Source organism: Monocercomonoides exilis (genome assembly GCF_001643675.1).
Source record: "Monocercomonoides exilis strain PA203 chromosome Unknown scaffold34-1095894, whole genome shotgun sequence".
Classification (NCBI taxonomy): domain Eukaryota; phylum Preaxostyla; order Oxymonadida; family Polymastigidae; genus Monocercomonoides; species Monocercomonoides exilis.
The window spans coordinates 312,712-338,194 of NW_027150579.1; the positions used below are offsets into that span (position 1 = coordinate 312,712).

Consider the following 25,483-nt stretch of genomic DNA (forward strand, 5'->3'; position numbering starts at 1 on the left):
AATTAACTAAATAATGAAGAAATGAATTTCTTTTTTAATTAAAAAAGATTTTTGGAGAAATAACAGTTCACTTGAAATGAAGTTTAATTTTTGTTGGATGAAGATGAAGAAAGAGAACATGACAATAGAGTTCAGAAGAATCAGAAGGAAATATATTTTCTGAATGAAATCATAGCAAAGAGAAAAGAAACAGGAGCAAAACCATTTGAAAATTGATTCGCATCAGCTAATTAGCATATTCAAAAAGTGAATGAATAAAAAATCAACTTCTTCGTTGGAAGCACTTCTGTAAATGGCAGAGGAAATGATGTGTTCTTCAGTGGAAGCAGCATAACCCAATCCCCATTTGAGAATTGTGGTTCAACAACTCAAACTAAAAGAGTGTGGAATCAAGGAACTGCTGACAATGAAACTTTCAATGGCTGGCTCCCCCTCATTGCCCAGAACAAAATAGTCTCAAATGGTGGAAGTGATGCTGATGTCTGTGGAAGACCCCAAAAGACCCCATGTGCCGCCATCGAATATGCTCTCAACGGCTTCATTTCCCTCCTCCAAGAAGCATCCCTCACCCCCTTCACCTCAACATTTGTTCCTCTTCAAGCACTCACCTTCAGTGCGATTGATTCCAAAATCACAGGAAATGACACAGATTCCACCAACATCGCCTCCAGTAGTATTCCTCAACCATCTTCTTCTTCTTCTTTTTCTTTTTCATCATCATCTTTTTCTTCTGCTGCTGCTAATGCTTTTTCTCAAAAATCTTTTTCCTTTCCCCTCTCGTCCTTCCATTCATCTCATTCGTCTTCCCATTCTCGCCTATTCCCTTTTCAGTGGTATGTTTTCAACATCAGAGGAATGTGCGAACATTGCTTCATTTTTTTGCTTGAATGAAGTTCAGTCGCACGACTTCAATGCTTTCATCATCATCTCAAACTTCTCCCCATTTATCGAAAGATTGTTCCATTTCACATTCCTCCTCTTCATCGTTTTCTTCCTCATATTAATCATAAGCCACTTTTCCAAATAACACATCCACTAAATTATCTTCCTTATCTCCCTCTTCGTTATCATAATTTTCGTCTTTATTTTCCTCCTCTTTTTCTGCTTCTTCTGCTTCTTCTGCTTCTTCTGCTTCTGCTGCTTCTCCTTCTTCCTCAGTTTCAGCTTCTCCTCCTTCTCCTCCTCCTTTGCTGTCTCCAACACTCAGACCAGACTCATTTCAGCTCTCAAAGAACAAAACAGCAGACTCTCGTATTCATCCTCGTCTGCGCACAGCCAATCTTCCTCGCTCGCCTCTTTCAACACACACTTCATCTGCTCCATCACCATCCATTTCACCTTCTCCTTTCTCTTCTTTATCATCATCTTCTTCCTCCTCCTCTTTGTCGTCGTCGTCGTCATCTTCATCATCATCTTCTTCTTCTCTTCCACCTTCTTCTCTTTCTCCCTTGTCCAACTCCACCTCCTTCCAGAAGTTAAGTTCTGCCAAGAAAATCAAGCGCCTCAAGAAGGATTCGAACCTTCGCCTGCTGTCGAGCCGTGTGTTGCGCCATCTTCGCACTCTTCAGAATGAGCAACTGGAGAAAGAGCTACTTCAACAACAGCAGCAGCAAATGAGGATGAACCAGCAGATGAGTCAACAGCAGCAGCAGCAGATGAACAGTTTTACTCCAACTGTCAGATTTGAGCTTCCACCTTCAGATGAGTCTGCTTCAAATGAGACATCAAATGAGGGTAATGGGCAGATGGAGGTGGAAGAGGAAAGACAATTTTCTGTTGGGAATGCAACAGCAGATACAATTGACACAGCAAGTGTGAATGAAAGTGGAAGTGTCAATGACAATAGCAATGGAAGTATCAATGTGAATGAGAATATGAGTGAGAATGGCAGTTATGCTGCTTCTTTATCTCCTTCTCTGTCTCCCTCTGTTTCTCTTCCTCTTTCCTCTTCCCATTCAACATATCTTCCTCATCTTCCCCACTCATCTCATCCATCTCAACTAACACTGTCTGCACAAGTTCCTCTTTTATCTCTTAATTCTTCTTCTCCTTCTCTTTCATCCCTTTCCTCCTTTTCTTCTCTCTCTCCTCTCCCTTCTCTCTCCTCTCCTTCTTCAAGCAGCATCCGAACAAGATCTCTTGCTGCCTCTGACAGACGAGCCGGCTTCTGCAAAGAGCACATCCCAGCGCCGTTGGAATACGAAGAGCAGCTGTACTCAATCTTCACTCCGCCTTCGTCGCCTGTGAAGAAAGAAGGAAACATGCTTCTCTCTGCGCATTCAGCTGTTTATTCTGCTTCTGCTTCTATTTCTTCTTCTCGCCCAATGCTCTCATCTTCATATTCTGTCTCTTTCACTCCTTCGTTCACTCCTTCTGTACCTTCTACCATTTCTCCTTCAACTTCCTTTTTTCCTTCTTCTTCTTCTGTCTCTTCCTCTTCTATTACTCCTGTCTCATCCATCTTGCCTATCTCCCCAATCTCCACTCTCCCTTCTGTCCCTTCTTTTCCTTCTGCTGCCTCTTCTCCTTCTTCTCCTTCTGACTCTGATGCTGACATGCCCCCAAACAACCGCTTCATCCACTCACTCAGCAAATCTCTGTCTGAAATACTGTCAAAGAAATCAGCAGAAATCACAACCATTTCATCTTCTCGCAATCTTCCTCAGCCAACTAAATCTATTTTGCCTTCTTCTTCTTCTTCTTCTTCTTCATTTGTTCTCTCTCACACCTCAAGTCTTCCAACGCCCTCCACTTCGATCTATGCCATTCTCTCTCAGCGCTCAGATGAAGAGCTGCTGTGTCTGATTGAAGCATATCTGGCTGATTCAATGAAGAAGACGAAGAAGCGCATCAAAATGGAATTCAACGAAGAAGAGAGAGAACTGATGGAGTTGAGAAGAAGCAAGAAAGAACGATTGAAGCAGCTGAGGGCAGTGCGAGCAGCAGAGAAAGCAGAAGAAGAGAGGAAGAGGAGGAAGAGCGAGATGAAAGCGAAAGAGGAGAAGGAGGCGTTGCAGGCAGAGGCCGAGCGGATGATGAAGAGCAGCACATATGCTGTGCTTAGACAGAAGGCGCTGATTGCACAAATTGGTAATGACATCCCAAAAGTGCGGAGGATGTTCCCAGCAGCTGCAAAGTGTTTGGAGTGGAACAAAACAAAAGGAATTGAATGGTTGGCTCATGAAAATGTCACTTACAGAGAATTGGCAAATAATCCGGATTTCCCAACGCTGGGCTTTGGAATAATAATATTACCTTCTGAAGCGCGCAAGAATCCATCATTGTTATTATATTCTTCTTCTTCCACAAAACACTCCACCAATCATACAACCTCTCCTCCTTCCAGCACCAACCCCAACACAATTGACAAGAGTGTTTCTATTCTACTTCGCCGTGCCGAAAGCATCGCCTCCTCCTCTCATTCTGCCTTCGTCTTCCGCTCTGTCGACTTTGTTGTGCTCAAAGTGACCCGCCTCTTCTCCTCTCGCGCCTTCGTCCTGGCTGCCTCCCTCGGCTTGTCTGGTGCTGAGCTCACTGCCATCTGGAGGCTGTTTGTGTTGTGTGCGTCTTCTGCGCATTCGCTCGTGCTGCTGCCAAATCAGTCGCTCCACACGCTGTTTGTGGGGTGTGTCTACGTCGTCGCTGCCATCTTCGCACAGACAGTGCTGTCTACATTGTTTGAGCAAGAGGTGGATGATGTTGATGAACTGATGGAGAAGGAAGAAGGAGATGATGTGATTATCACAAACAACAAAGACACACCAAGATGGATGTATCAGCTGTGTGAGGGAGAGAAAGAGAAAGAGGAGAGGAAGGATCTGCTGAAGAAGAGGCAGCAGCAGCGGAAGGAGATGCGGAATTCGCAGCTGCTTTCGAACGGTGTTGTGTTTTCGCAGTGGTGTGAGGCGTTTGTGAGGTATTCGCTTGTTGGGCTGACAACAGACAGGATTCTGCAGCCACGTGCATTTCTGAGCAGTGTCAGTGCAGTGGATCCATCAAAGAGTTCAGTGGCTGAGCTGATGAAGCAGAAGAAGAAGGAAAAGAAGGAGATGGAGAAGAAACAGAAGATGATGACAATGTTGAATCAGAACAATACAATTTTCAGTGGAAATGGAGTGAGTTCATCTGATTCTCTGATGAATAGCAACATCAATCGTGTCAGCAATGAAGCAGGTTTCAGAGAAAACAACAAAAAAGCGAATAAAAGCACAAAAAAGACAAATCCATCCATTCTGACGCTGTCACAGATCATCTCCACATACTGCAGATGCTTCCCTTCTGTCACAAGCACATTGGAATCGAATCGATTCAATCAAAATGCAACTGACAGTTCTGAAAAAGCTAACAAAAGTGCTGTTTCTGTTGGCTCTGCCACTCCTCCTCTGACTCCAACATATTCTCCGCCTTCTTCTCCATCTCTCACTCCTTCAATGTCTTCTTCTTCGTTCTCTCCTTCCTCTTTTCCTTCCTCTCCTTCTTCCTCTTCCTCTTCTTCCTCTTCTTTTGGAATTCCAACAGCATCTCTTGCTTCTTCTCCTCTTCTTCCGTCTGTCACATCATCTTCCACTTCATCTGAACATTCCAATCAAATAAATCACCAACATCATTCATCATCATCTTCTTCTTCCTCCTCCTCTTCCTCCTCCTCCTCCTCTTTCCATTTCTCTTCCCTCCCTCTTTTCCTCCAGCCCCGTTTCGTTGCCCATTACATCAACACTCTCTTCATTCCTGAGCTCCATCGTGAATTGGACGGCATATCAGCTGCGTTTGAGGCAGAGCTGAGAGATTTCGAAAAGCAGAGAGCGAATTACGTGGCTGAACAGCAGCGAGTGAAGGACAAAGAGAAGTCAGCTCCAAAAGGCGCACTCAGAAATATGCAGGTCATTCCGAAATCTTTGCGTTCTTCTTCTTCTTCTTCCTCCTCCTCCTCTTCTGCTTCCTCTTCTTCCTCTTCATCATCATCTTCTTCTTCTCATGAGAATTCAACAGCACTTGTGCCTCTTTCACATCCATCGACCAATTATTACAACGGAATGAAGCAGAGGAACATTCCTCACCCTCAGCTGATGCCTCCTCCTGGTTCATCATCTTCTTCTGCTTCTTCTTCAACTTCTTCTGTTTCTTTTCGTTCTCGTTTATCTTCCTCTTCTTTAACTTCTTCTTCTTCTTCTCATTTCTCCTCTCTTTCTTCCACCGCCTCTCGTCTTTTGGGCAAGTCTTCTTTGAATTCTCGTCTTTCCATTGTTCCCTCGCACTCCAGGCGCTCCAGCAAGCATCAAGCACATCCTCCACTTAGCCCTCTCACTCGCACACAGACACAGCCACAAACACAGACACAAAAGATGAACATCAACAACTTGCTGAGAAGTGCTAATGATGAGGTGAAAATGGAGAAAGAGAGAGAGAAAGAAAGAGAAAGAGAAAGAGAGAGAGAGAGAGAGAGAGAAAGAGAGAGAGAGAGAGAGAGAAGTGGTGGTGGAAGTGGAAGTGGAAGTGGAATGGGAATGGCTCAGTTGAATGAAGCGCCGAGTGTTCTGTCTCAAACAGTGAAGCAGATGAAGAAAGAGATGATTGAGATAAGCAAAGGAGATGTTGTGAAAAGAGAAGAAGACATGATCGGTGAGGACGGAGACAAGGGAAAAATAACACCAACAAATTCAACAGAAATGACATCAGATGCTTCTGCTCCTTCATCAGAAGCATCAACTGTGATGTCATTTTCAATAACTTCTTCTTCTGCTGCTTCTGCTGCTTCAAATACTTCTTTTCCTCCTGCAACTTCATCATCCATTCCATCAAAGCAATTGCCTTCTCCCCGTTCTCCTTCAAAGAGAAGAAAGGGCATTCCATCTTCTTCGTCTTCCTCTTCCTCTTCCTCCGCCTCTCCTTCTCCTTCTCCTTCTCCTTCCTCTTCTCCCTCATCTTCACCCTATCCTTCCTCCACCCCCAGTTCCCCTCTGCCCCCTCATCCCTCATCTCCCCTTCGCCATCAGCTGTCTGCCTCAGACATCGTCGAAGGGAAAAGGCAAGTGCATGCACCGAAGATGTTAGACCTCGACTTCCGAAAGCCACACAGGGGAAAGCCAAAAAGAGGGAAGAAGACGATTGGGAAAGAGAATTCATTGTTTGCAGCGAGAGAGGCGAGGGAAGAAGGAGAAGAGAGAGAGGAGAGAGAAGAAAGAGGAGGAAATGGAATGGATAGCAATGGTGAAGGTGTAAGTGAAGGTGTGTCATCAGATAGAGACAAGATGGATGAAAGTGACTCACTTGGATTTCTGAGTGAAGACGGAGAGTCTGCAAAGGAAGGGAAGAAAGAAGAAGAGGAAGAAGAGAATGAGAAGAAGAAAGAAGGAAATGAAAATGTAAATGACAATGAAGATGTTAACAACACAGTGAGTGATTCAAACAAAGTCAGTGAAGAACAACAAACTTACACAAAAGAGGAAGAAGGAAGCTCAAATTCACTCAATCTTCAGTCTTCTTCTTCTTCTTCTGCTTCTTCTGCTTCTTCTTCCACCTCTGCATCGTTAAGTGCTGGCTTTCCAACTGCCTCTTTCCCTATATCTAATGCTCAAGCCAAGAATCCCTCTTCATCATCATCATCTTCTTCTTCTGTTTCACTGCTGAGCATTCCATCAACTGCATTTGGAAGAGCACTCAAAAGAAGCGGCGGGAGAAAAGCGCTTGCTGCCTTCAAGCGAACAGTTCGAATGAAGACGCACACAGGCTCAAGAATTGCTCCACCCGAGTTCAAATCAGAAGTGCTGGGACTGACAAACAAGATGGGTGGAAGCAGCAGGGGAAGAAGAGTGAAGGATGTGCAAATGCAAATGCAACAGCGCAGAATACGAGGCGTTTGGAATCAACTGTTGTAACATTGGCGAGCAAGAGGATAGTTTTGAAACAAAGAGAAGGAGAAGGAAAAGGAAAAGGAGAGAGAAAAGGAAAAGGAGAAAGAGAAAGAGAAGGGAAGAATAATTTATGCGTTTAAAGAGCTTCTTCCAGATGAATAGGAGTTTGGAAGACAAAGAGGAGCAAAGCGGAGATAGAAAGCGAGCGTGAAAGGGAAAGGAAAAGCGAAAGGAAAAGCATTCCTATCAAAGACAAGTCCGACGATGAGTTCGTATGATGTACTGAGTGAGATGCTTTCGAGAGAGCTGGAGCTGCTACATGTGGTAGATGGCAGCATCACATTTGACTCTTCTGTGTCTGACACGAGTGAGACAAGTGGAAGAAGTGACAGAAACATTGATGGAAATGAATATGACGAGGAAGTTTTTGATGAGGATGAGGAGGAGGAAGAAGATGAAGACATGGAGTAAGACAGGATTCTCAGTGCAAAGATATTTTTGACAAGTACACGGTCCATTCGGCAGACACTGGAAAAGAGCAGATCTGTATTTGAATATGACACCTCGAACACATGCAACTCAGCAAAAATGAGAGAAAACAGCTCAGTAGAAGCAACAATTTAAAGCAGCTGAGATGAAAGAGAGGCAGAAGAAGGAGGCACTTACGAAGAAGAAGAAGAACATACTGAAGCTGACACATGGAAGTATTATTCCTCTTATCAAGCCAGTCTTCCTTCTGCTGCCTTCAAATCTCGTTCAGGAAGAGGAAATCAAGGCAAAGACGCTCAAAAGAAAGATCTGGCCGAGAGGGAAAGGGAAGAACATGTTCTATTTGTTCGAGATGAAGGGATGAAAGAGTGAGTGAACGGAGCAGGCGCAGCAGACACTGAAGAAGCAGAAGAAGACAGTGAAGATGATGACAATGACGATAGCGATTGTTGTGACGATAGTAATGATGAAGATAATTTGGATATAGCACGATCTGCTGACACATCAAATGCAGATGAAACAGATATGACGACAGAAAGAGAAGAAGACTGAAGCACACTCCCTGCCCTGCACTTCCCTCTCAAGCATCGAAAGACGCTTTCATCGATATCCCAAAAGAGCAATCAGAAGAAGTCGCATGTCACTTTCTCACACACCTTAACCATCGTCTGCGGAGAGCTCAGTCCAACCCATCTGCAGTTCACCTTTCCTTCACCCAAGTCTGCAAAGGAAAATGGAGAGAAAGAAGAAGACGAGAACTCAATTGGCTCAGAAGGCAGCAGAGAAGCCAGACAGCACCCGCCAGAAGACACAGCAATCACAGCTTGGCGGCTGTTTCTGTGTCACGAAGACATCTTGTCTTGTCTGCCATCAGAGCAGCACTCGGCAGAGCAACACAGACACACCTCAGAGCAGCTGCAGCGAATGGGTTTGCAACGGTGTCTTCTTCCTCCTCCTCCTCCTCAGCTGGTCTGTCTAACCAGACAGGTTATGCAAATATCAATGCCAATGGAAGTGATGGTGGAGGAGTGGATGACTTTGGGATTATCATTCTGTTTGGGAGGAAATGCAGACTGAAGACAGGGCTGGAGAAACTGTTTTGTGGTCGATGCAGCAGGTTGGGAAGAATGAAGGCGCTGCTTTGCTCCACTCACTCGGAAACGCGCTGTCTCATCTTTTCAACCAGCTTTGGCCACCTCAGCTCCAAAGTTCACAACCATTCCTTCTTCGCATGCTGGTGAAACAGGGAAAGTATTGGCAAATGATGCGAACTCGTTTCTGAGCCTGTTGTGTGGAACGAGGCTGTTCAGCTTGGGAGGAGAAGATACTGTGAGAGATGCACAACTGGTGGAGAACATGAGAAAGGAGATGAATGTGTGGAGAGGAGAAGGAAGGACAGCTGTTGAAGGAGGGGACGAGGCAAGAGGCACAGTTGAGCTGTTCTGAGAAGAGAGGGGAATCTTCAGCACTATTCCTGATGTGCAGAACAAGATCAATAGAAAGAATGATGAACATAATTTCTCTTTGAATGCAGTGGAAAGAGAGTCATATGCAATCAATGCGAATATTCTGCTTGACCCGCTTTTGTTTGCTTCGTCTGTCTTTTTCGAAGACCAACAACTTATGCTGTCTGCCTCAGAAAATACAATTTTAGTTCCTCCTCAAAGAACTACATATGTCCCATCCATCGGAGAAACTCTGCTCGAACTGACAAATCCATCTTTTCAGGTTGTTCCGCTGTGCATTGAGTATCCACAGAAAGGGGAGCAGCATTCGATTCTGCCTTCTTCTCTCGAGTTTTCATGAGCGCTTCTTGTCAACGTGTGTCCTCTCCATCTTTCTCATCCACTCACTTCTATCGTCCGCACTCTGCTTTCAAAGATGCTTTCAGTGTCTTTCACTTCATCTTCCGTGTTCTCCATCCCTTCTTTATTCACCTCCTTCGTCACTTCTTTGAAAATTCTCAGTCCACATCATCCTCCATCACAACACCTGCCATCATCTCATTCTCCACGCAGCCCCTCGGACCTTCTGCCGCGTTGTCCAATCGCCTGCTGCTTTGTCTGCTGGCCACGCGCACTGCACTCACTGCTGTTGCAACCGCTGCTCACAGGCTGATGGTGAAGAAGGACTTGCTCCACAAAATATCAGCCATATTCGAGACACACCATGTTCAGAAACCTTCTTCTTCTCCTTCGATGTTCATTTCTGCCTCTCTCATCCAGCGATTGGAGGTTGTTGGCGCTGCATTCGCACAAGCCACACCTTCCGCTTTTGCTTCTGTCCAGCAAACATCTGAGTCTCAGTCAACTTTATTGGCATCGAATATAACAACAGATGCACTGGACCTGAGTGGATCTTCAAATTCTGCTGCTGATGAAGCTAATACAACTTCTGTTGGCATGCGATAAATGCATAAGGAACAGCAAGTGGAAGAAGAGGAGAACTTCCCTATCAGATAAAGAAAGACTAATTCTCAGCAATTCTTCCACATCAGCTTCAGACAAGCGTCACCTCCTCTCAGTTACCTCTCTCTTCTCTTTCGCAATCTCCCTCTCCTTTTCCCTCTTCTCCGTCATTCACATCAAAAAATTCTCCATCCTTAGTTTTCCTCCCTTTTCCTTCGAATCTCTCTCTCCCACTTCAGAGTCGTTAACGGGTATCTTTTACTTTTTCTTTTCTCCCCCATCTGGAGCAATTCCTGAGAATTCTACGATGCGAAGTCTATTTTTTTCAAAATTCTTTCTTTTTTCAAAGGATATTCTTTCATCTTCACCTGCAAATGTCCTCCTTGCTCTGCTTTTGTTACAGCTACCATCTGATTCATCATCGTAGTCATCATCATCTTCTTCTTCTTCTTATCGTATTTCTTCATTTTTTACATCTTCATAAGGAATAACAGCGGAAAAAAAAAAGAATAGTATTTATGAAGAAATCATCTTCTTCAAAAAATGAAAAGAAAATTATTTGGTGAATGAAGAGAATGAAGATAAAGAGAAAGATAAATTTATTAAAAACAGAATATTATGAATGGAATTTGGATTTAAAAAAATTGAAGAGATTTTAAAAGAAAAAAGGATAATATGGAAAAGGAGAAAAGTTGGAAGAGAAGACTTCAACGAGCAGTAAAAGAACGCTAAAACGGAGAAATAATCAATTGTTATTTATCTGAATCATTCCGTCTGCTGCTTCTTTTTCATGGGTGTCCTTAAGCACAGCAACAAACAGCAGGGAAGGGATGTAAGATGCGATGCTTCGGAGAGCTAATCGATGGTTGGGAAGCCACTTGGAAGTGCCAGAGAGTGCGCAGTCGCTTTGTCAAAGCGAGGCAATGTTAATCTCACAAAAGTTAGAGCTGATGATGATGCTGCAGGCAAAGGCGACATTCGGGACAGGCTGATCTGTTGCAGGTGAACAAGCAGCTGTGGATATGTTCACAGTTGTTCGCCTCTGAACTGGTCGAAAGAAATGGTAGTGAAGAAGGAGAACATCATGCTGAAGAAGCTTGTTGACTTATTTAAAACAGAAAGATGAAAATAACACGCTGAATCATTCAGTGGATAAATAGTGGTGATGAGATGCTCAACGAAGAAGCTGATGCTATTATTGAAAAACCAGCAGAGGCTAGGCAGGATGTAGGGTGGAGAGGTTGGAGTGGGAGAGGAAGAGGGAGGAGAACACAGCGAGGGACCCATCGAGGAAGGAGAAGAGGGAAGAGTGAGCAGATGCGAATGAGGAGTGAAGGAGAAGTGGCAGTGGGTGGTGATGCAGGTGTTGAGAAAGGTGACAACAGCAGAGCATCTGAGGAGGAAGACATCCAAATGTATTTAAAAGACGAGGAAGAGGATGGAAGACAGAGATAGAGAAAGATGAAAAAGTGCAAGTGAAGATTTTCGTTTAATGGAAGCATTTTTTGCGCAAAAAATGAAAATTCACAAATTGTATTGTTCAATTTTTTAAATAGTGATTTTTTTTTTATTATCATCTGTCACTTCTTTTGACGAATAAATCAACAAAAGTTCTTTTTTGCATTATTTGTTTTAAAATCGAAATAAACTGCAAACTGTGAATTTCTTGTGAAATATCCTGCATAACAATCATATTTTTGTTTTTGTGTTTTCGATAATTGTTTTTTTCAACATATTTATTTGGATCTTCTACATCTATTTTGAAATTTCTTTTCAATAACATCATTTAACATTCTTCATTTAAGAAATTGATTTATTGAGTATTGAAACAATCATTATCATGCTTCTCAAACAAGATAACTTATGTTTTATAATGTTTATTGAATTTTCGAGTTTTTTTTTTGAAATTATTTTTATTTTATGATATTTGTAATAAAATAAATTGGAAACAAATTAAAAACAACAAATAATTAATAATGATAATATTTTAAACTATATTTTTATCAAAATATTAATTAAAATTTTCTAATAAACCCCACCCTTAATAAAAAATTATTATGATCAAACTTCGTAATTTTTTATGATATCAAAAAAAATCACCCATATACCATCGGTGGAAAATGCGGTAACTTGTGAAAAATCCGGTCGTTAGCCGAATCGAATTGTTGAACATTTAAATAATAAATATTCATTTGCTCTTTCACAGAACAATTTGGATTTTGTTTTTTTGAGAGTTTGAGTGAAACTTGGTTGTATACTATTAAAAAAAATACTTCATTAATTTACAACTTCATTATTTTCCTTTTAAATGAAATGAGAAAATGATGAATTGGAACTGAGTCACAAAAAACGAAAACAAGCAATCAAATTTTTATGCAGCAAAAAATGATCGTTAATTTTTTATTCAGTTGTGATTTTCCGAATTGAATTCGTCATCTATTTTTCTCCTTTTGAATGTACGAAGCTGTGTAGTGCACTCAATGCTTTTTGTCTTTTTCCTTTCATAAATATAACTAATTTCCCTCCCGCACTATTAATTATCGTCTCTTCTTCTTCTTCTCAATCTAATTTTCTTTTTCTTAACGTCAACTAATTTCTTCAATATCCTTTGTTTATTTTCGTTTTCTTGACTTATTCCAAAATTTTCTTCCTTCTTTTCTTTTGGCTCCTTTGCAATTGTCTTGTTTTCTTTGCTTTTTTCTTTCAGTTGTTGTTTTTCCTTTGGAAAAAAATATCCAAATATATCCTTCTTCATATCATTTGAAGAATATTTTGATGAGAACTTTTGAGAAGATGAAAGTTGAACACATTTTGTTAACAGCACAGGATCCACTGCAACCGGATAAACACCTCTATTCGAAAATGAAGATCTTGTAACTGATGGAGTTGTTGCTGCTGTTAAAGCTTCTAGCAAAGCATCTGCCAAAGCTTTTCTATATGAAGAAGTTGAAATTTGAGTTGGCCTATCAAAAGAGTTTTGATTTACTTGCTTGAACCTTGCATCCACACAGTTATCGCAAGGTTGCAAAAGGTGAGTCATGTTTGAAGGGAAAAATTCAACGATGATATGGGTGATTATTTTTGAAATCATATTTTTTTATTCATAATTTTCGGTTTATAAATCTCCCTTGAATATTTATAAATGGCAAAATTTTTTTGAAAAGTTCATCGAGTTTAATTCTGTCCCACAAAGGATCAAAAATGATCAAAATATTTTGATCATTCCGTTCCCAAAATATTTATTGAAATACTTCATGTTGGTTATTTTTCCGCTTATCCAGTAATATTAAGTTTCAGTAAGATAGATTTCATATAAAAATTTAACTTTTTTGTCGAACAAGCGTAGGTTAATATCCGTTTATCAGTTATTTAAGACAAAACGTGTAATTCATTTATTTTCGTTTTTATCCTTTCATTCATTTGCATAATTATTCTGATTTTTTGAATTGTTGCTAATTTTTTTTCATTTCACTTTGTTTGGAAAACGAAAAGACAAATAGTTTCTTATCTTGGAATATTTTTTTGTTACTTTTGTTCAAAGATAATCCACAACTGCATTGGGAATTAATGCTGAAAAATACGAAAGAAGCTATACTCAAATAACAATTACAGTAATTACAACTGAGAAAACGAATAATAACTGTTCATTTTCAACTGAAAAGCACTTTTATTTGAGATGCAAAAAAGCATGCTGTTCTGATTTCAGATTTAAATCCTGAATCAATTCAACAGTCGCTTTTGTTTCCACATATATTTTTTGCTCATCTTTTCCATTTCTTTTCAATGCAAAGCATAAATAAACTCTGTTTCATCCTTTTTCAAAACTCTCTGATAAATAGCTTATATGGATAACTGATCCTTTCTGATTTTACCACAAATGTATTCTTTTTCCAACGATGTTCTATCAATTTGTATGGTAGCAAATCTCAAATAATCCTCTTTCACACTATGAAACGCAATTGTCTTTTCAACGTTTTGTATCTTCTTCGAATTCCCATGTTTCTCTGGAGAAGAATGTCGGTCAGCTTCTCCATTTCGTAGGCAAAGAAGCGAAGAGAAGACGGTAAAGGATGAGCATCCATCAGCACCATCTTCAGCTCCTGAAATTGATCCTTCAGATGCATTGGTGGAGGAAAAGTCAAACACGTCGAAAGCAGCGAAGGGCATCAACGATAGGTAGACGCAGATATAAATAATAGAGTCAGCTGAGGTGTCTACGCAGTACATATTTCCATCTGTGCTCCTGTTTCAATCGCAGCCTGCACCAAAGACACTGAAAATTTACACTCTGACATGGAGTGAGGTGCTGCATAGACCATGTGTTACAGGTTCACAATATGGTGCTTTAGGCAATGCTTTCGTTTCCACTTGTGGTGACTCTTCCTTCGCTTATTGCGTTAATGGGGGTGAAGTCGGAGCGCAATTTGGTCTTTGCTCCGAAGGTTGTGAACGCGTTCACAACGTTCGTGATCTGTTTTATCCGTCTTTGCTGCCTTTGGTGATTGAGCTGATGTTGATTAACTCGCTACAGTCGAGGAATGCGGTGCAGATGCTGAGTGAGATATGCGGGAATAACGAGGCACATCTAGCGGAGCTGGAGGTGTAGAAGGAGGGGCTGAGGCAGCAGATTCAGGAGCTGAAGGAGCAACACGAGAAGGCGAAACAAAGGATGGAGAAGAGGAATTAGGAGTTCAACATGTTGCTGCAAAAGATCTGAGACAACGAGCAGACATCGAAACGGAAGAGCCGGCGAGAGGAGGAGCTGCAGGAGATGGAGAAGATCAATTAGATGCCTGAGAGGATGATTCTGGAGCTGAGCGAGAAGAATAACTCAGATGCGAATGAGCTCTGGAGCAGCTGGAGGAGAACAAAAAGAAGGCGAGGCTGATTCGTGTGGGGATTGAGAAGGAGAAGAAGTGCTGGGTTCAGCAAGGAGGAGTGGTGATTGTGGATGGCAAGCTGTTTCTGAAGGGTCTTGTGTGTCGCTTTCCATATCTTCTTCGTTGGACTCATTAAATCGTGGAATGGCTCTGTCTTCGGCTTTATTGATACTGCCTTCTGAGCTGGATGAAAAGTGCTTGGAGAAGATTGCATCGATTATCAATGACGAAAATGCTGTGATGCTTGGGCTTGACCCGATCTGGAAAGTGGTTGTTGTGAAAGTGGAGAGTGAGGTGAGTGTTGCGAGAAAAATAAACAGCGATGGTGGAGGAGGTGGTGGAAGAGCAGATGCAACGGTGCAGCAGAAGATGAACTAGACGGAGAAGGAAAATGAAGATGCTAATGGAACTTCCGAAAGCGAAGGAGCAGACGATCTGAGAGCAGAATGTGCTGTTCGAAGAGGCGATTGAGAATCAGAAAAAAAGTGATGCAATCAGGAAGGTGATGATCCACGGGGGAGAAGCTATTCTTGTTGAACTTTGCAGAGATTTTGCTGTTTGGGAGACTTCTGAGGGAGGAGTTCAATGAAGACAAGCTGTCGCTCTTCTTGTTCTTCAGCATCGTGCTTGAAAGTGGAGCGGAGAAGAAGATCAAGATGTTTTTTGGTGGAGTTCGAGAAGATACAGTCAAAGATGGGAGTTGCATACGCGTCTGTGTCTCTGGGGATTCTGCTGAATAACAACTGGGCAGAAGAAAAAATGATGAAAGGAGACGATAATGGAGCTGTATGATGCCATATGTTCTGGTGATGCATTGGCTTTTTCGTCAACGATATTAGGTGCATCACGCACTCGGAGCTGGAGTCTCTTCTGTGTGTATGTTGTCCGTAGACTCCACAGGCGATGTCGCTGCGGATCTTCCGGGATGCGTACCGGCTGTCGGGCTGCTGTCTGCCGTCGTTTGCGTCTGTGCTGGAGGCGTGCCAGCGCAACGACTTCTTCACGCTGTGCCTGCGGCTGCCGGATGTGTGCGACGCAGCTGACCGGCGGCTCCTCTGACGGCGTCTGAGAACTGCGCAGTTGTGAAGACGGTGAGCACGCGCCTGGCACTGCTGAAGCCGGAGCTGGACGATCGGGTGCGGGTGCAATCGGGGGTGTTGGCAGGGGTGTCGGCAGGGGTTTTGACAGGGGCAGGGCTGAAGCGGAGGGTGGAGGCGATGCATTCGGCGGTGGTGAAGAAAGAAGGGAGGCGGGCGCTGTTGTGCGTGGTGCGACTGCTGGTTGAGCTGGCGGGGCTGCAGCTGGAGAGGAACGAAGTGGAAGGGGTTATCTGCTTTGGGCTGCTGCTGGTGGACGGGCAGCATGTGGTGCAGTTCCACGACACAAAAACATTGTGCTGGAAGTGAGAAGGAGCCAATATCTTGTCATATTTAGTCATTATCTTCTTCTTTTACTTCGTCAGTATAGCACGAGAAGGCTCCGAGAAATAAAGAGATGGTGATCAACAATATGCTGCTGTTCGTCGAGTGTGCATAAGATGCAATCGACCTTTCGATTTCACTAATGACAAGTTCATCGGAGTTATCATCTTCTTTTCCTTTTTTATCCTCATATATCTCCTGTATCTTGTTGTATTCATTTTCTTTCAAAAAGCTTTTTGAAAGAAATAAATATACAGTTAACACTGAGAATATAACTGTTTTTTCAAAATTATTCTGAATAGAACGTTTTAAAGATGAAGTTGAAAAAGGAGAATGCGAAGGCGAAGGAGGAGGAGGAGGAAAAGAAGAAGAAGAAGAGGAAGAAAAAGAAGGTGAAGGTGAAGGTGAAGGTGAAGGTGAAGGTGAAGGTGAAGGTGAAGGTGAAGGTGAAGGTGAAGGTGAAGGTGAAGGTGAAGGTGAAGGTGAAGGTGAAGGTGAAGGTGAAGGTGAAGGTGAAGGTGAAGGTGAAGGTGAAGGTGAAGGTGAAGGTGAAGGTGAAGGTGAAGGTGAAGGTGAAGGTGAAGGTGAAGGTGAAGGTGAAGGTGAAGGTGAAGGTGAAGGTGAAGGTGAAGGTGAAGGTGAAGGTGAAGGTGAAGGTGAAGGTGAAGGTGAAGGTGAAGGTGAAGGTGAAGGTGAAGGTGAAGGTGAAGGTGAAGGTGAAGGTGAAGGTGAAGGTGAAGGTGAAGGTGAAGGTGAAGGTGAAGGTGAAGGTGAAGGTGAAGGTGAAGGTGAAGGTGAAGGTGAAGGTGAAGGTGAAGGTGAAGGTGAAGGTGAAGGTGAAGGTGAAGGTGAAGGTGAAGGTGAAGGTGAAGGTGAAGGTGAAGGTGAAGGTGAAGGTGAAGGTGAAGGTGAAGGTGAAGGTGAAGGTGAAGGTGAAGGTGAAGGTGAAGGTGAAGGTGAAGGTGAAGGTGAAGGTGAAGGTGAAGGTGAAGGTGAAGGTGAAGGTGAAGGTGAAGGTGAAGGTGAAGGTGAAGGTGAAGGTGAAGGTGAAGGTGAAGGTGAAGGTGAAGGTGAAGGTGAAGGTGAAGGTGAAGGTGAAGGTGAAGGTGAAGGTGAAGGTGAAGGTGAAGGTGAAGGTGAAGGTGAAGGTGAAGGTGAAGGTGAAGGTGAAGGTGAAGGTGAAGGTGAAGGTGAAGGTGAAGGTGAAGGTGAAGGTGAAGGTGAAGGTGAAGGTGAAGGTGAAGGTGAAGGTGAAGGTGAAGGTGAAGGTGAAGGTGAAGGTGAAGGTGAAGGTGAAGGTGAAGGTGAAGGTGAAGGTGAAGGTGAAGGTGAAGGTGAAGGTGAAGGTGAAGGTGAAGGTGAAGGTGAAGGTGAAGGTGAAGGTGAAGGTGAAGGTGAAGGTGAAGGTGAAGGTGAAGGTGAAGGTGAAGGTGAAGGTGAAGGTGAAGGTGAAGGTGAAGGTGAAGGTGAAGGTGAAGGTGAAGGTGAAGGTGAAGGTGAAGGTGAAGGTGAAGGTGAAGGTGAAGGTGAGAAGGTGAAGGTGAAGGTGAAGGTGAAGGTGAAGGTGAAGGTGAAGGTGAAGGTGAAGGTGAAGGTGAAGGTGAAGGTGAAGGTGAAGGTGAAGGTGAAGGTGAAGGTGAAGGTGAAGGTGAAGGTGAAGGTGAAGGTGAAGGTGAAGGTGAAGGTGAAGGTGAAGGTGAAGGTGAAGGTGAAGGTGAAGGTGAAGGTGAAGGTGAAGGTGAAGGTGAAGGTGAAGGTGAAGGTGAAGGTGAAGGTGAAGGTGAAGGTGAAGGTGAAGAAGGTGAAGGTGAAGGTGAAGGTGAAGGTGAAGGTGAAGGTGAAGGTGAAGGTGAAGGTGAAGGTGAAGGTGAAGGTGAAGGTGAAGGTGAAGGTGAAGGTGAAGGTGAAGGTGAAGGTGAAGGTGAAGGTGAAGGTGAAGGTGAAGGTGAAGGTGAAGGTGAAGGTGAAGGTGAAGGTGAAGGTGAAGGTGAAGGTGAAGGTGAAGGTGAAGGTGAAGGTGAAGGTGAAGGTGAAGGTGAAGGTGAAGGTGAAGGTGAAGGTGAAGGTGAAGGTGAAGGTGAAGGTGAAGGTGAAGGTGAAGGTGAAGGTGAAGGTGAAGGTGAAGGTGAAGGTGAAGGTGAAGGTGAAGGTGAAGGTGAAGGTGAAGGTGAAGGTGAAGGTGAAGGTGAAGGTGAAGGTGAAGGTGAAGGTGAAGGTGAAGGTGAAGGTGAAGGTGAAGGTGAAGGTGAAGGTGAAGGTGAAGGTGAAGGTGAAGGTGAAGGTGAAGGTGAAGGTGAAGGTGAAGGTGAAGGTGAAGGTGAAGGTGAAGGTGAAGGTGAAGGTGAAGGTGAAGGTGAAGGTGAAGGTGAAGGTGAAGGTGAAGGTGAAGGTGAAGGTGAAGGTGAAGGTGAAGGTGAAGGTGAAGGTGAAGGTGAAGGTGAAGGTGAAGGTGAAGGTGAAGGTGAAGGTGAAGGTGAAGGTGAAGGTGAAGGTGAAGGTGAAGGTGAAGGTGAAGGTGAAGGTGAAGGTGAAGGTGAAGGTGAAGGTGAAGGTGAAGGTGAAGGTGAAGGTGAAGGTGAAGGTGAAGGTGAAGGTGAAGGTGAAGGTGAAGGTGAAGGTGAAGGTGAAGGTGAAGGTGAAGGTGAAGGTGAAGGTGAAGGTGAAGGTGAAGGTGAAGGTGAAGGTGAAGGTGAAGGTGAAGGTGAAGGTGAAGGTGAAGGTGAAGGTGAAGGTGAAGGTGAAGGTGAAGGTGAAGAAGGTGAAGGTGAAGGTGAAGGTGAAGGTGAAGGTGAAGGTGAAGGTGAAGGTGAAGGTGAAGGTGAAGGTGAAGGTGAAGGTGAAGGTGAAGGAGAAGGTGAAGGTGAAGGTGAAGGTGAAGGTGAAGGTGAAGGTGAAGGTGAAGGTGAAGGTGAAGGTGAAGGTGAAGGTGAAGGTGAAGGTGAAGGTGAAGGTGAAGGTGAAGGTGAAGGTGAAGGTGAAGGTGAAGGTGAAGGTGAAGGTGAAGGTGAAGGTGAAGGTGAAGGTGAAGGTGAAGGTGAAGGTGAAGGTGAAGGTGAAGGTGAAGGTGAAGGTGAAGGTGAAGGTGAAGGTGAAGGTGAAGGTGAAGGTGAAGGTGAAGGTGAAGGTGAAGGTGAAGGTGAAGGTGAAGGTGAAGGTGAAGGTGAAGGTGAAGGTGAAGGTGAAGGTGAAGGTGAAGGTGAAGGTGAAGGTGAAGGTGAAGGTGAAGGTGAAGGTGAAGGTGAAGGTGAAGGTGAAGGTGAAGGTGAAGGTGAAGGTGAAGGTGAAGGTGAAGGTGAAGGTGAAGGTGAAGGTGAAGGTGAAGGTGAAGGTGAAGGTGAAGGTGAAGGTGAAGGTGAAGGTGAAGGTGAAGGTGAAGGTGAAGGTGAAGGTGAAGGTGAAGGTGAAGGTGAAGGTGAAGGTGAAGGTGAAGGTGAAGGTGAAGGTGAAGGTGAAGGTGAAGGTGAAGGTGAAGGTGAAGGTGAAGGTGAAGGTGAAGGTGAAGGTGAAGGTGAAGGTGAAGGTGAAGGTGAAGGTGAAGGTGAAGGTGAAGGTGAAGGTGAAGGTGAAGGTGAAGGTGAAGGTGAAGGTGAAGGTGAAGGTGAAGGTGAAGGTGAAGGTGAAGGTGAAGGTGAAGGTGAAGGTGAAGGTGAAGGTGAAGGTGAAGGTGAAGGTGAAGGTGAAGGTGAAGGTGAAGGTGAAGGTGAAGGTGAAGGTGAAGGTGAAGGTGAAGGTGAAGGTGAAGGTGAAGGTGAAGGTGAAGGTGAAGGTGAAGGAGAAGGTGAAGGTGAAGGTGAAGGTGAAGGTGAAGGTGAAGGTGAAGGTGAAGGTGAAGGTGAAGGTGAAGGTGAAGGTGAAGGTGAAGGTGAAGGTGAAGGTGAAGGTGAAGGTGAAGGTGAAGGTGAAGGTGAAGGTGAAGGTGAAGGTGAAGGTGAAGGTGAAGGTGAAGGTGAAGGTGAAGGTGAAGGTGAAGGTGAAGGTGAAGGTGAAGGTGAAGGTGAAGGTGAAGGTGAAGGTGAAGGTGAAGGTGAAGGTGAAGGTGAAGGTGAAGGTGAAGGTGAAGGTGAAGGTGAAGGTGAAGGTGAAGGTGAAGGTGAAGGTGAAGGTGAAGGTGAAGGTGAAGGTGAAGGTGAAGGTGAAGGTGAAGGTGAAGGTGAAGGTGAAGGTGAAGGTGAAGGTGAAGGTGAAGGTGAAGGTGAAGGTGAAGGTGAAGGTGAAGGTGAAGGTGAAGGTGAAGGTGAAGGTGAAGGTGAAGGTGAAGGTGAAGGTGAAGGTGAAGGTGAAGGTGAAGGTGAAGGTGAAGGTGAAGGTGAAGGTGAAGGTGAAGGTGAAGGTGAAGGTGAAGGTGAAGGTGAAGGTGAAGGTGAAGGTGAAGGTGAAGGTGAAGGTGAAGGTGAAGGTGAAGGTGAAGGTGAAGGTGAAGGTGAAGGTGAAGGTGAAGGTGAAGGTGAAGGTGAAGGTGAAGGTGAAGGTGAAGGTGAAGGTGAAGGTGAAGGTGAAGGTGAAGGTGAAGGTGAAGGTGAAGGTGAAGGTGAAGGTGAAGGTGAAGGTGAAGGTGAAGGTGAAGGTGAAGGTGAAGGTGAAGGTGAAGGTGAAGGTGAAGGTGAAGGTGAAGGTGAAGGTGAAGGTGAAGGTGAAGGTGAAGGTGAAGGTGAAGGTGAAGGTGAAGGTGAAGGTGAAGGTGAAGGTGAAGGTGAAGGTGAAGGTGAAGGTGAAGGTGAAGGTGAAGGTGAAGGTGAAGGTGAAGGTGAAAGTGAAGGAGGAAAAGAAGAAGAAAAGAAGAAATCGATGATTGTGATGATGAATTAGAAAAAGAGAAATCAACAAACGAAAGAGAAAGTTGACCATTTTCTTCGAAGGTAATAAAACTTTCAGAGTTAGAAAACGACTGCCCAAAGTTGAATTTCAATCTCTCAATTCGAACATTCTCGGAAGTTGTGAGAATACTGCCCTCATTGCCAGAAATGATTGAGTTCAGATAAACAAAAGCAACTGAGGAAGATTGCAATGAGCGGATGGTCACACCAAGAACATAACACTTCCCAACAATTTCTGTTTGCTCCAAGATCAACAGCTGCGAGTACAGAGGAGGAATGATGTGTTGAACTCCAACATCAAATGAACAACAGGGTGCCATCAACTCTCTTCATTGCTAGCTGTCTCCATGATTCTCTGAAATTTATGATACAAACATCGTCTCAATCTGGCATTTCACAACCATCAGCAGAAATCTTCTTCATCCTCTTATGAATCTGTCGTTGATTTATATATCGCAAGTTCTTTCTTAAAAGGCGCTCAGAAATCTGCTTCAAATTTGAAACGCAAAAAAAGAAATAATTAAAATTAATTATACGTTTTGAAAAACAAATAGCCAAATTCTGAGCATTGAAAAATTCCAATAAAATAAAAACTTAAATAATAATCGGTGTTTTTGTTAATTCTAAAAAATAATCGATATATACCATATACAATTCACAATGCAGCAATTGATTGATGGTTCAAGCAAATGTAACTCCTTTTCATTGCGAAACTGATATTTTGATTTTGATCAAAAAATATGATACATTATTTTTTGATTCGGAATATTTCTTTCCATAAAGAGGTTTGTAATGAACTGATAAGCATTATAGTGAATTTTTTCGTTTTTGATGAGAATAATGGTAACGGAATGATAAATAATTAACTTCCATGGGTCAATTTTTTGATCTGATGTCACTTTTCAAAAAAATTTAGCCAAATGAACACAAAAAAAAGTCAAATTGTATGTTTGAGACATCTTCATCTTTATTTCTGCAAAAACATTTGTATTTGAAACAGTTGTGATAGTTTCAATATTTGAATTCGAAATCTCTTCCCAATAACAAACAATCTTTGAAAAATCAACACCCCGAAAAAAGATATGATTTCAAAAATAATCACCCATATTTCTTTGTTCCGAGAATGCAATCACTTCTGAATCGAAGTGAGTTCGGTGATTATCCAAAAAAAGTCACGCTTTTTTCGAAGATGAGAGTTTAAGCTTATTTGCAATTAATGGAAGCCATATCTTAGTCATTATCCTTCGAAACAATTCGGTAGTTATCCATCCAGATGAAGACTCCACACAAGATACATTTATAAAAAATATATTAGAGATCTCTTATTGAATCTTTTTTCGAGTATATATTAGAATATGAGGAATATGTGACCCGTCCGCGCAAATGCACACACAAACAGTTGCATTTTCCATTTTTGGCAATGAAGATGGGGAAGGAGGGGATTTGTTTTTCAAATAGACTACTAGTATTTCTGTTCCATCACCGACACGAACTGAAGATTCGTCAAAATTGTAAATGTCAGCCTCATAAATACTATTGACTTTGATGATGGATGACAACTTTTCGAGCCATAAATGAATTGCTTCCGGAGATTATACGTTAATTTCTGCATTTTCCATAGGCTTGGATATTGAAGTTCTTAAAATTGAACTTTTTTCGATCAAATCATGCGCATATTTAGAGTTGACTTTATTTCTTTTTGCTTTGCTTTCGCAATCTGTATTCAATATGTCTTGGATCTACAATATGGGTAATTCTTTTTAAAAAGTCGATAATGTTTAATTTTTGAATAAATCAAAAATTTCATATTTCAATCAAGTTTCTGTTCCCGCTCATGCAACTTATCAAAAATGGAATTAAAAACATTGAAAAAATATTGATTTCATGACAGCGGAATTTGGTGAGTAGGTACAGAAATTTGATTTAAATATGTTATTTTTTATATGTTGGTATATTAAACTAAACGAACTTTTCAAAAAAATTTTAACACATTTTTTTTTCATTATGGGTGATTTTTTCGTTGAAAAATCGATTTTTTGATCGAAAATTTCAATTTTTGCTTTGTCAAAAATGTGCACAAATAAGTCAAAATGATATGTATTTATAATAAAAATTATAACCGCAAATGAGAAATGCGTTTTTGTGAAGAATTTCCAAAAATGAAAAAAATTGACACAAAATAAATTATTTCAAAAATTTAATTTAATTTTTTTCTGTGCAAAGTCACATTGGTTATCATCACAATCGGATATGGTCACAAAAAGTTATGCAAAAACCGATGTGATTGTAGCCGGTTTGAACTGTTGAATAAAAACATCATATTTTCATCAATTTTATGTTTTCACTCATGAAATTTCACTGAAAAGAAAGTGTGTGCTCAACAATGTTTTTATTTCCATTAAAGTTTTGATTTATCAGTGGGAATCGAAATTTGATGAAAATATGAATTTTTTATTTCATTTGAAAATTACACAAAAAGGACGTTTTCAAAAAAAATAAAACCGGAATTTAGAATTTTCTCTCTTTTAAGAATAAAACATTGGAGACTTCTAAAAAAGAATGATTTATATGAAAAATATTTTGTTGAATGTCTTTTTATTTCCTTTATAAGAATAACTAAAAACAAAGATATGATTTCATGTTTAATCACAAATACAGGAATATATGAGTGTTTATTTTTGGAATCATATCTTTTTTCGGTGTGTATATTTTGATTGAAATTCATTATCATTAACTAATAATTTCAAACAAAATTATAATATTTTTATATCTTTTCAAAAGCCAAAATATGATTAGAAAAAAATAGAAGAGACATCACATCACAGCTCCATCACTTTTCAGGGTACATTTATGAATATTCATAACAAAAATTCAAACCGAAAATTATGACAGAAGAAATAGTGTTTCATAAATAATTATCCATTCGTTTCAATTATGAAAACAGATCCAATTTTCTCTTCTGAAAGATATTTTTTTCATTTTTATTTCCTTTGGTTATGAAAGTTTCAAAACATTATTTATTATTGTTTTACAAGCAATATTTTTTGTAAATGGATGTTGAATGATAACAGAATTAATAACAAAGAATGAGCAATTTTCGGATATGATAGAAAAATAGGAAAACATTTATAATGAATAATTGAAACTTTGAATCATGAGACATCGTGACCGTCGATAGAGGTATCCATTTTGATCAATTCCGTCAATATTAATAATAACATTCAAGATGAATTCAAACATTCTATCAACTTGATTCTCTTTTTGATGAATGATAAAAATCAAACAGATACAAATTCTCCTCATTTTTTATTTGAAACATTCAGTAACATTGACAACAGTTATCGCTGGTTATTCGATGCCAAAATTATTTCCAATTCTTAAAAATTCTATTGATCCAACGATTATATTTTTTTTTACGAATATCCAACAGGAAGATATGCCTATCATTGTTGAAAATGCAAATACAATAATTGTTTATAAATAAATTCTCCATTTTTTAAAACAAATACAAATATTGAATTATTTTTCAAATCATTTTTTAATTTCACTTAGGTTTGCAGCAGCTTCAGGCTGGATCTCTCACACGTCTTGGAATAAAAACTTAGGGGGCAATCTATACAATTTGCCTGCAAGTTTGACTCACGGAATTTCACTCGAAACAAGAAAAAGAAGGAGGTGTTGGAAAGGTTGTCGAATTGTGTGAGTGTTTGTTATGGAAAAGGAAGTATCAAAAGGGCAGATCCGAAAAGCGTGTTTGGATATTTGGTGCTATGAAAAGAATTCTTTTTTTTTTTTTTTTTTTTTTTTTTTTGATAACAAAGTTTCCATATTTCTGGCGAAAAATAGAGATTCAAAAACTTTGTTTAAAACAATTTTTAAAACAATGCAGAAAAGAACAATGATTTATTCAGATAGTTGGAAAGCTCACTCAAAGCTGCAAGATCTTGGATTTGAGCACGAAACAGTTGATCATGGCAAGGAAATCAAAAATAAAACAACAATCTGTCACATAAAAAAACATAAAAGCTGTCTGGAGTTGGTTAAGAAGGTATTTTCCACCAAATGGAACTAGCGTACTTCATATTGAAGATTTCATAGTCGAATACATATTGTTTAAAACAAAAAAAAATTCAATACATAAGTTATTTGAAATTGTTTTTGAATATAATCCAGAGAGATACGAAAAACATCCGATGAAGTTTATGAAATAAGTGAAGATGAAACCGAAACAGCAACGAGCAGCATTTCATCTACACGAAACGAAGACACAGATGTAACAATTTGTTTGATTGAGTAAAAAAAATAAAAACAATGGAATAAAAGTGTTCAGCTTTGAAAAATCAGAAATGCGTATTAACAGTTAAAAAAACAGACAAACATATGTTTGTTCAAACTTTTTCATTAAACTTCACAAATAAAATTAATTTCAAAAAAAAAAACCGCAATTTGAAGGTTGATAAGAAGGAAAAGTTTATTTTTTATAAAAATACTTGGAAAAGATGTTTCATTCGTAACTTTTATGATTGAATACAGTTTTTTGATTAGAAATATTTAAAATGAAAATTCCTGAAGAAAAACATTCTGTTCAATGTCTGTTTTTCTTCCTTATATGAGTGATTA

The 25,483-nt window shown here is 41.1% G+C and overlaps 8 protein-coding genes across 8 annotated transcripts; 7 read left to right on the forward strand and 1 right to left on the reverse strand.

The window, feature by feature from the left end:
• Nucleotides 1–692: 692 nt before the first annotated feature.
• Nucleotides 693–2,641, reverse strand: MONOS_17849 (uncharacterized protein; the record flags this gene model as incomplete). The annotated part of the gene is made up of 4 exons (XM_067870809.1): nt 693–1,213; nt 1,310–1,482; nt 2,002–2,241; nt 2,380–2,641. 4 exons carry the CDS (start codon nt 2,639–2,641, stop codon nt 1,001–1,003), a joined length of 888 nt encoding a protein of 295 aa, XP_067724108.1. The 3' UTR covers nt 693–1,000.
• Nucleotides 2,642–3,032: 391 nt separating this feature from the next.
• MONOS_17850 (uncharacterized protein) lies at nt 3,033–7,322 on the forward strand (the record flags this gene model as incomplete). The annotated part of the gene is made up of 3 exons (XM_067870811.1): nt 3,033–6,292; nt 6,533–6,854; nt 7,104–7,322. The coding sequence occupies 3 exons, from the start codon at nt 3,033–3,035 to the stop codon at nt 7,320–7,322; spliced, it is 3,801 nt and encodes a 1,266-aa protein (XP_067724109.1).
• A 1,084-nt stretch (nt 7,323–8,406) lies between these two features.
• On the forward strand, nt 8,407–8,786 carry MONOS_17851 (uncharacterized protein; the record flags this gene model as incomplete). Its single annotated transcript, XM_067870812.1, has 2 exons — nt 8,407–8,591; nt 8,651–8,786. The coding sequence occupies 2 exons, from the start codon at nt 8,407–8,409 to the stop codon at nt 8,784–8,786; spliced, it is 321 nt and encodes a 106-aa protein (XP_067724110.1).
• A 177-nt stretch (nt 8,787–8,963) lies between these two features.
• Nucleotides 8,964–9,751, forward strand: MONOS_17852 (uncharacterized protein; the record flags this gene model as incomplete). Its single annotated transcript, XM_067870813.1, has 2 exons — nt 8,964–9,068; nt 9,308–9,751. 2 exons carry the CDS (start codon nt 8,964–8,966, stop codon nt 9,749–9,751), a joined length of 549 nt encoding a protein of 182 aa, XP_067724111.1.
• Nucleotides 9,752–14,100: 4,349 nt separating this feature from the next.
• MONOS_16441 (uncharacterized protein) lies at nt 14,101–14,545 on the forward strand (the record flags this gene model as incomplete). The annotated part of the gene is made up of 2 exons (XM_067869350.1): nt 14,101–14,210; nt 14,338–14,545. 2 exons carry the CDS (start codon nt 14,101–14,103, stop codon nt 14,543–14,545), a joined length of 318 nt encoding a protein of 105 aa, XP_067724112.1.
• A 227-nt stretch (nt 14,546–14,772) lies between these two features.
• On the forward strand, nt 14,773–15,006 carry MONOS_16442 (uncharacterized protein; the record flags this gene model as incomplete). The annotated part of the gene is made up of 1 exon (XM_067869351.1): nt 14,773–15,006. The coding sequence occupies one exon, from the start codon at nt 14,773–14,775 to the stop codon at nt 15,004–15,006; it is 234 nt and encodes a 77-aa protein (XP_067724113.1).
• Nucleotides 15,007–15,321: 315 nt separating this feature from the next.
• MONOS_16443 (uncharacterized protein) lies at nt 15,322–16,034 on the forward strand (the record flags this gene model as incomplete). The annotated part of the gene is made up of 3 exons (XM_067869352.1): nt 15,322–15,414; nt 15,468–15,654; nt 15,709–16,034. 3 exons carry the CDS (start codon nt 15,322–15,324, stop codon nt 16,032–16,034), a joined length of 606 nt encoding a protein of 201 aa, XP_067724114.1.
• A 157-nt stretch (nt 16,035–16,191) lies between these two features.
• On the forward strand, nt 16,192–20,855 carry MONOS_17853 (putative Fibrinogen-binding protein; the record flags this gene model as incomplete). The annotated part of the gene is made up of 3 exons (XM_067870814.1): nt 16,192–16,198; nt 16,352–17,575; nt 17,626–20,855. 3 exons carry the CDS (start codon nt 16,192–16,194, stop codon nt 20,853–20,855), a joined length of 4,461 nt encoding a protein of 1,486 aa, XP_067724115.1.
• Nucleotides 20,856–25,483: the final 4,628 nt, after the last annotated feature.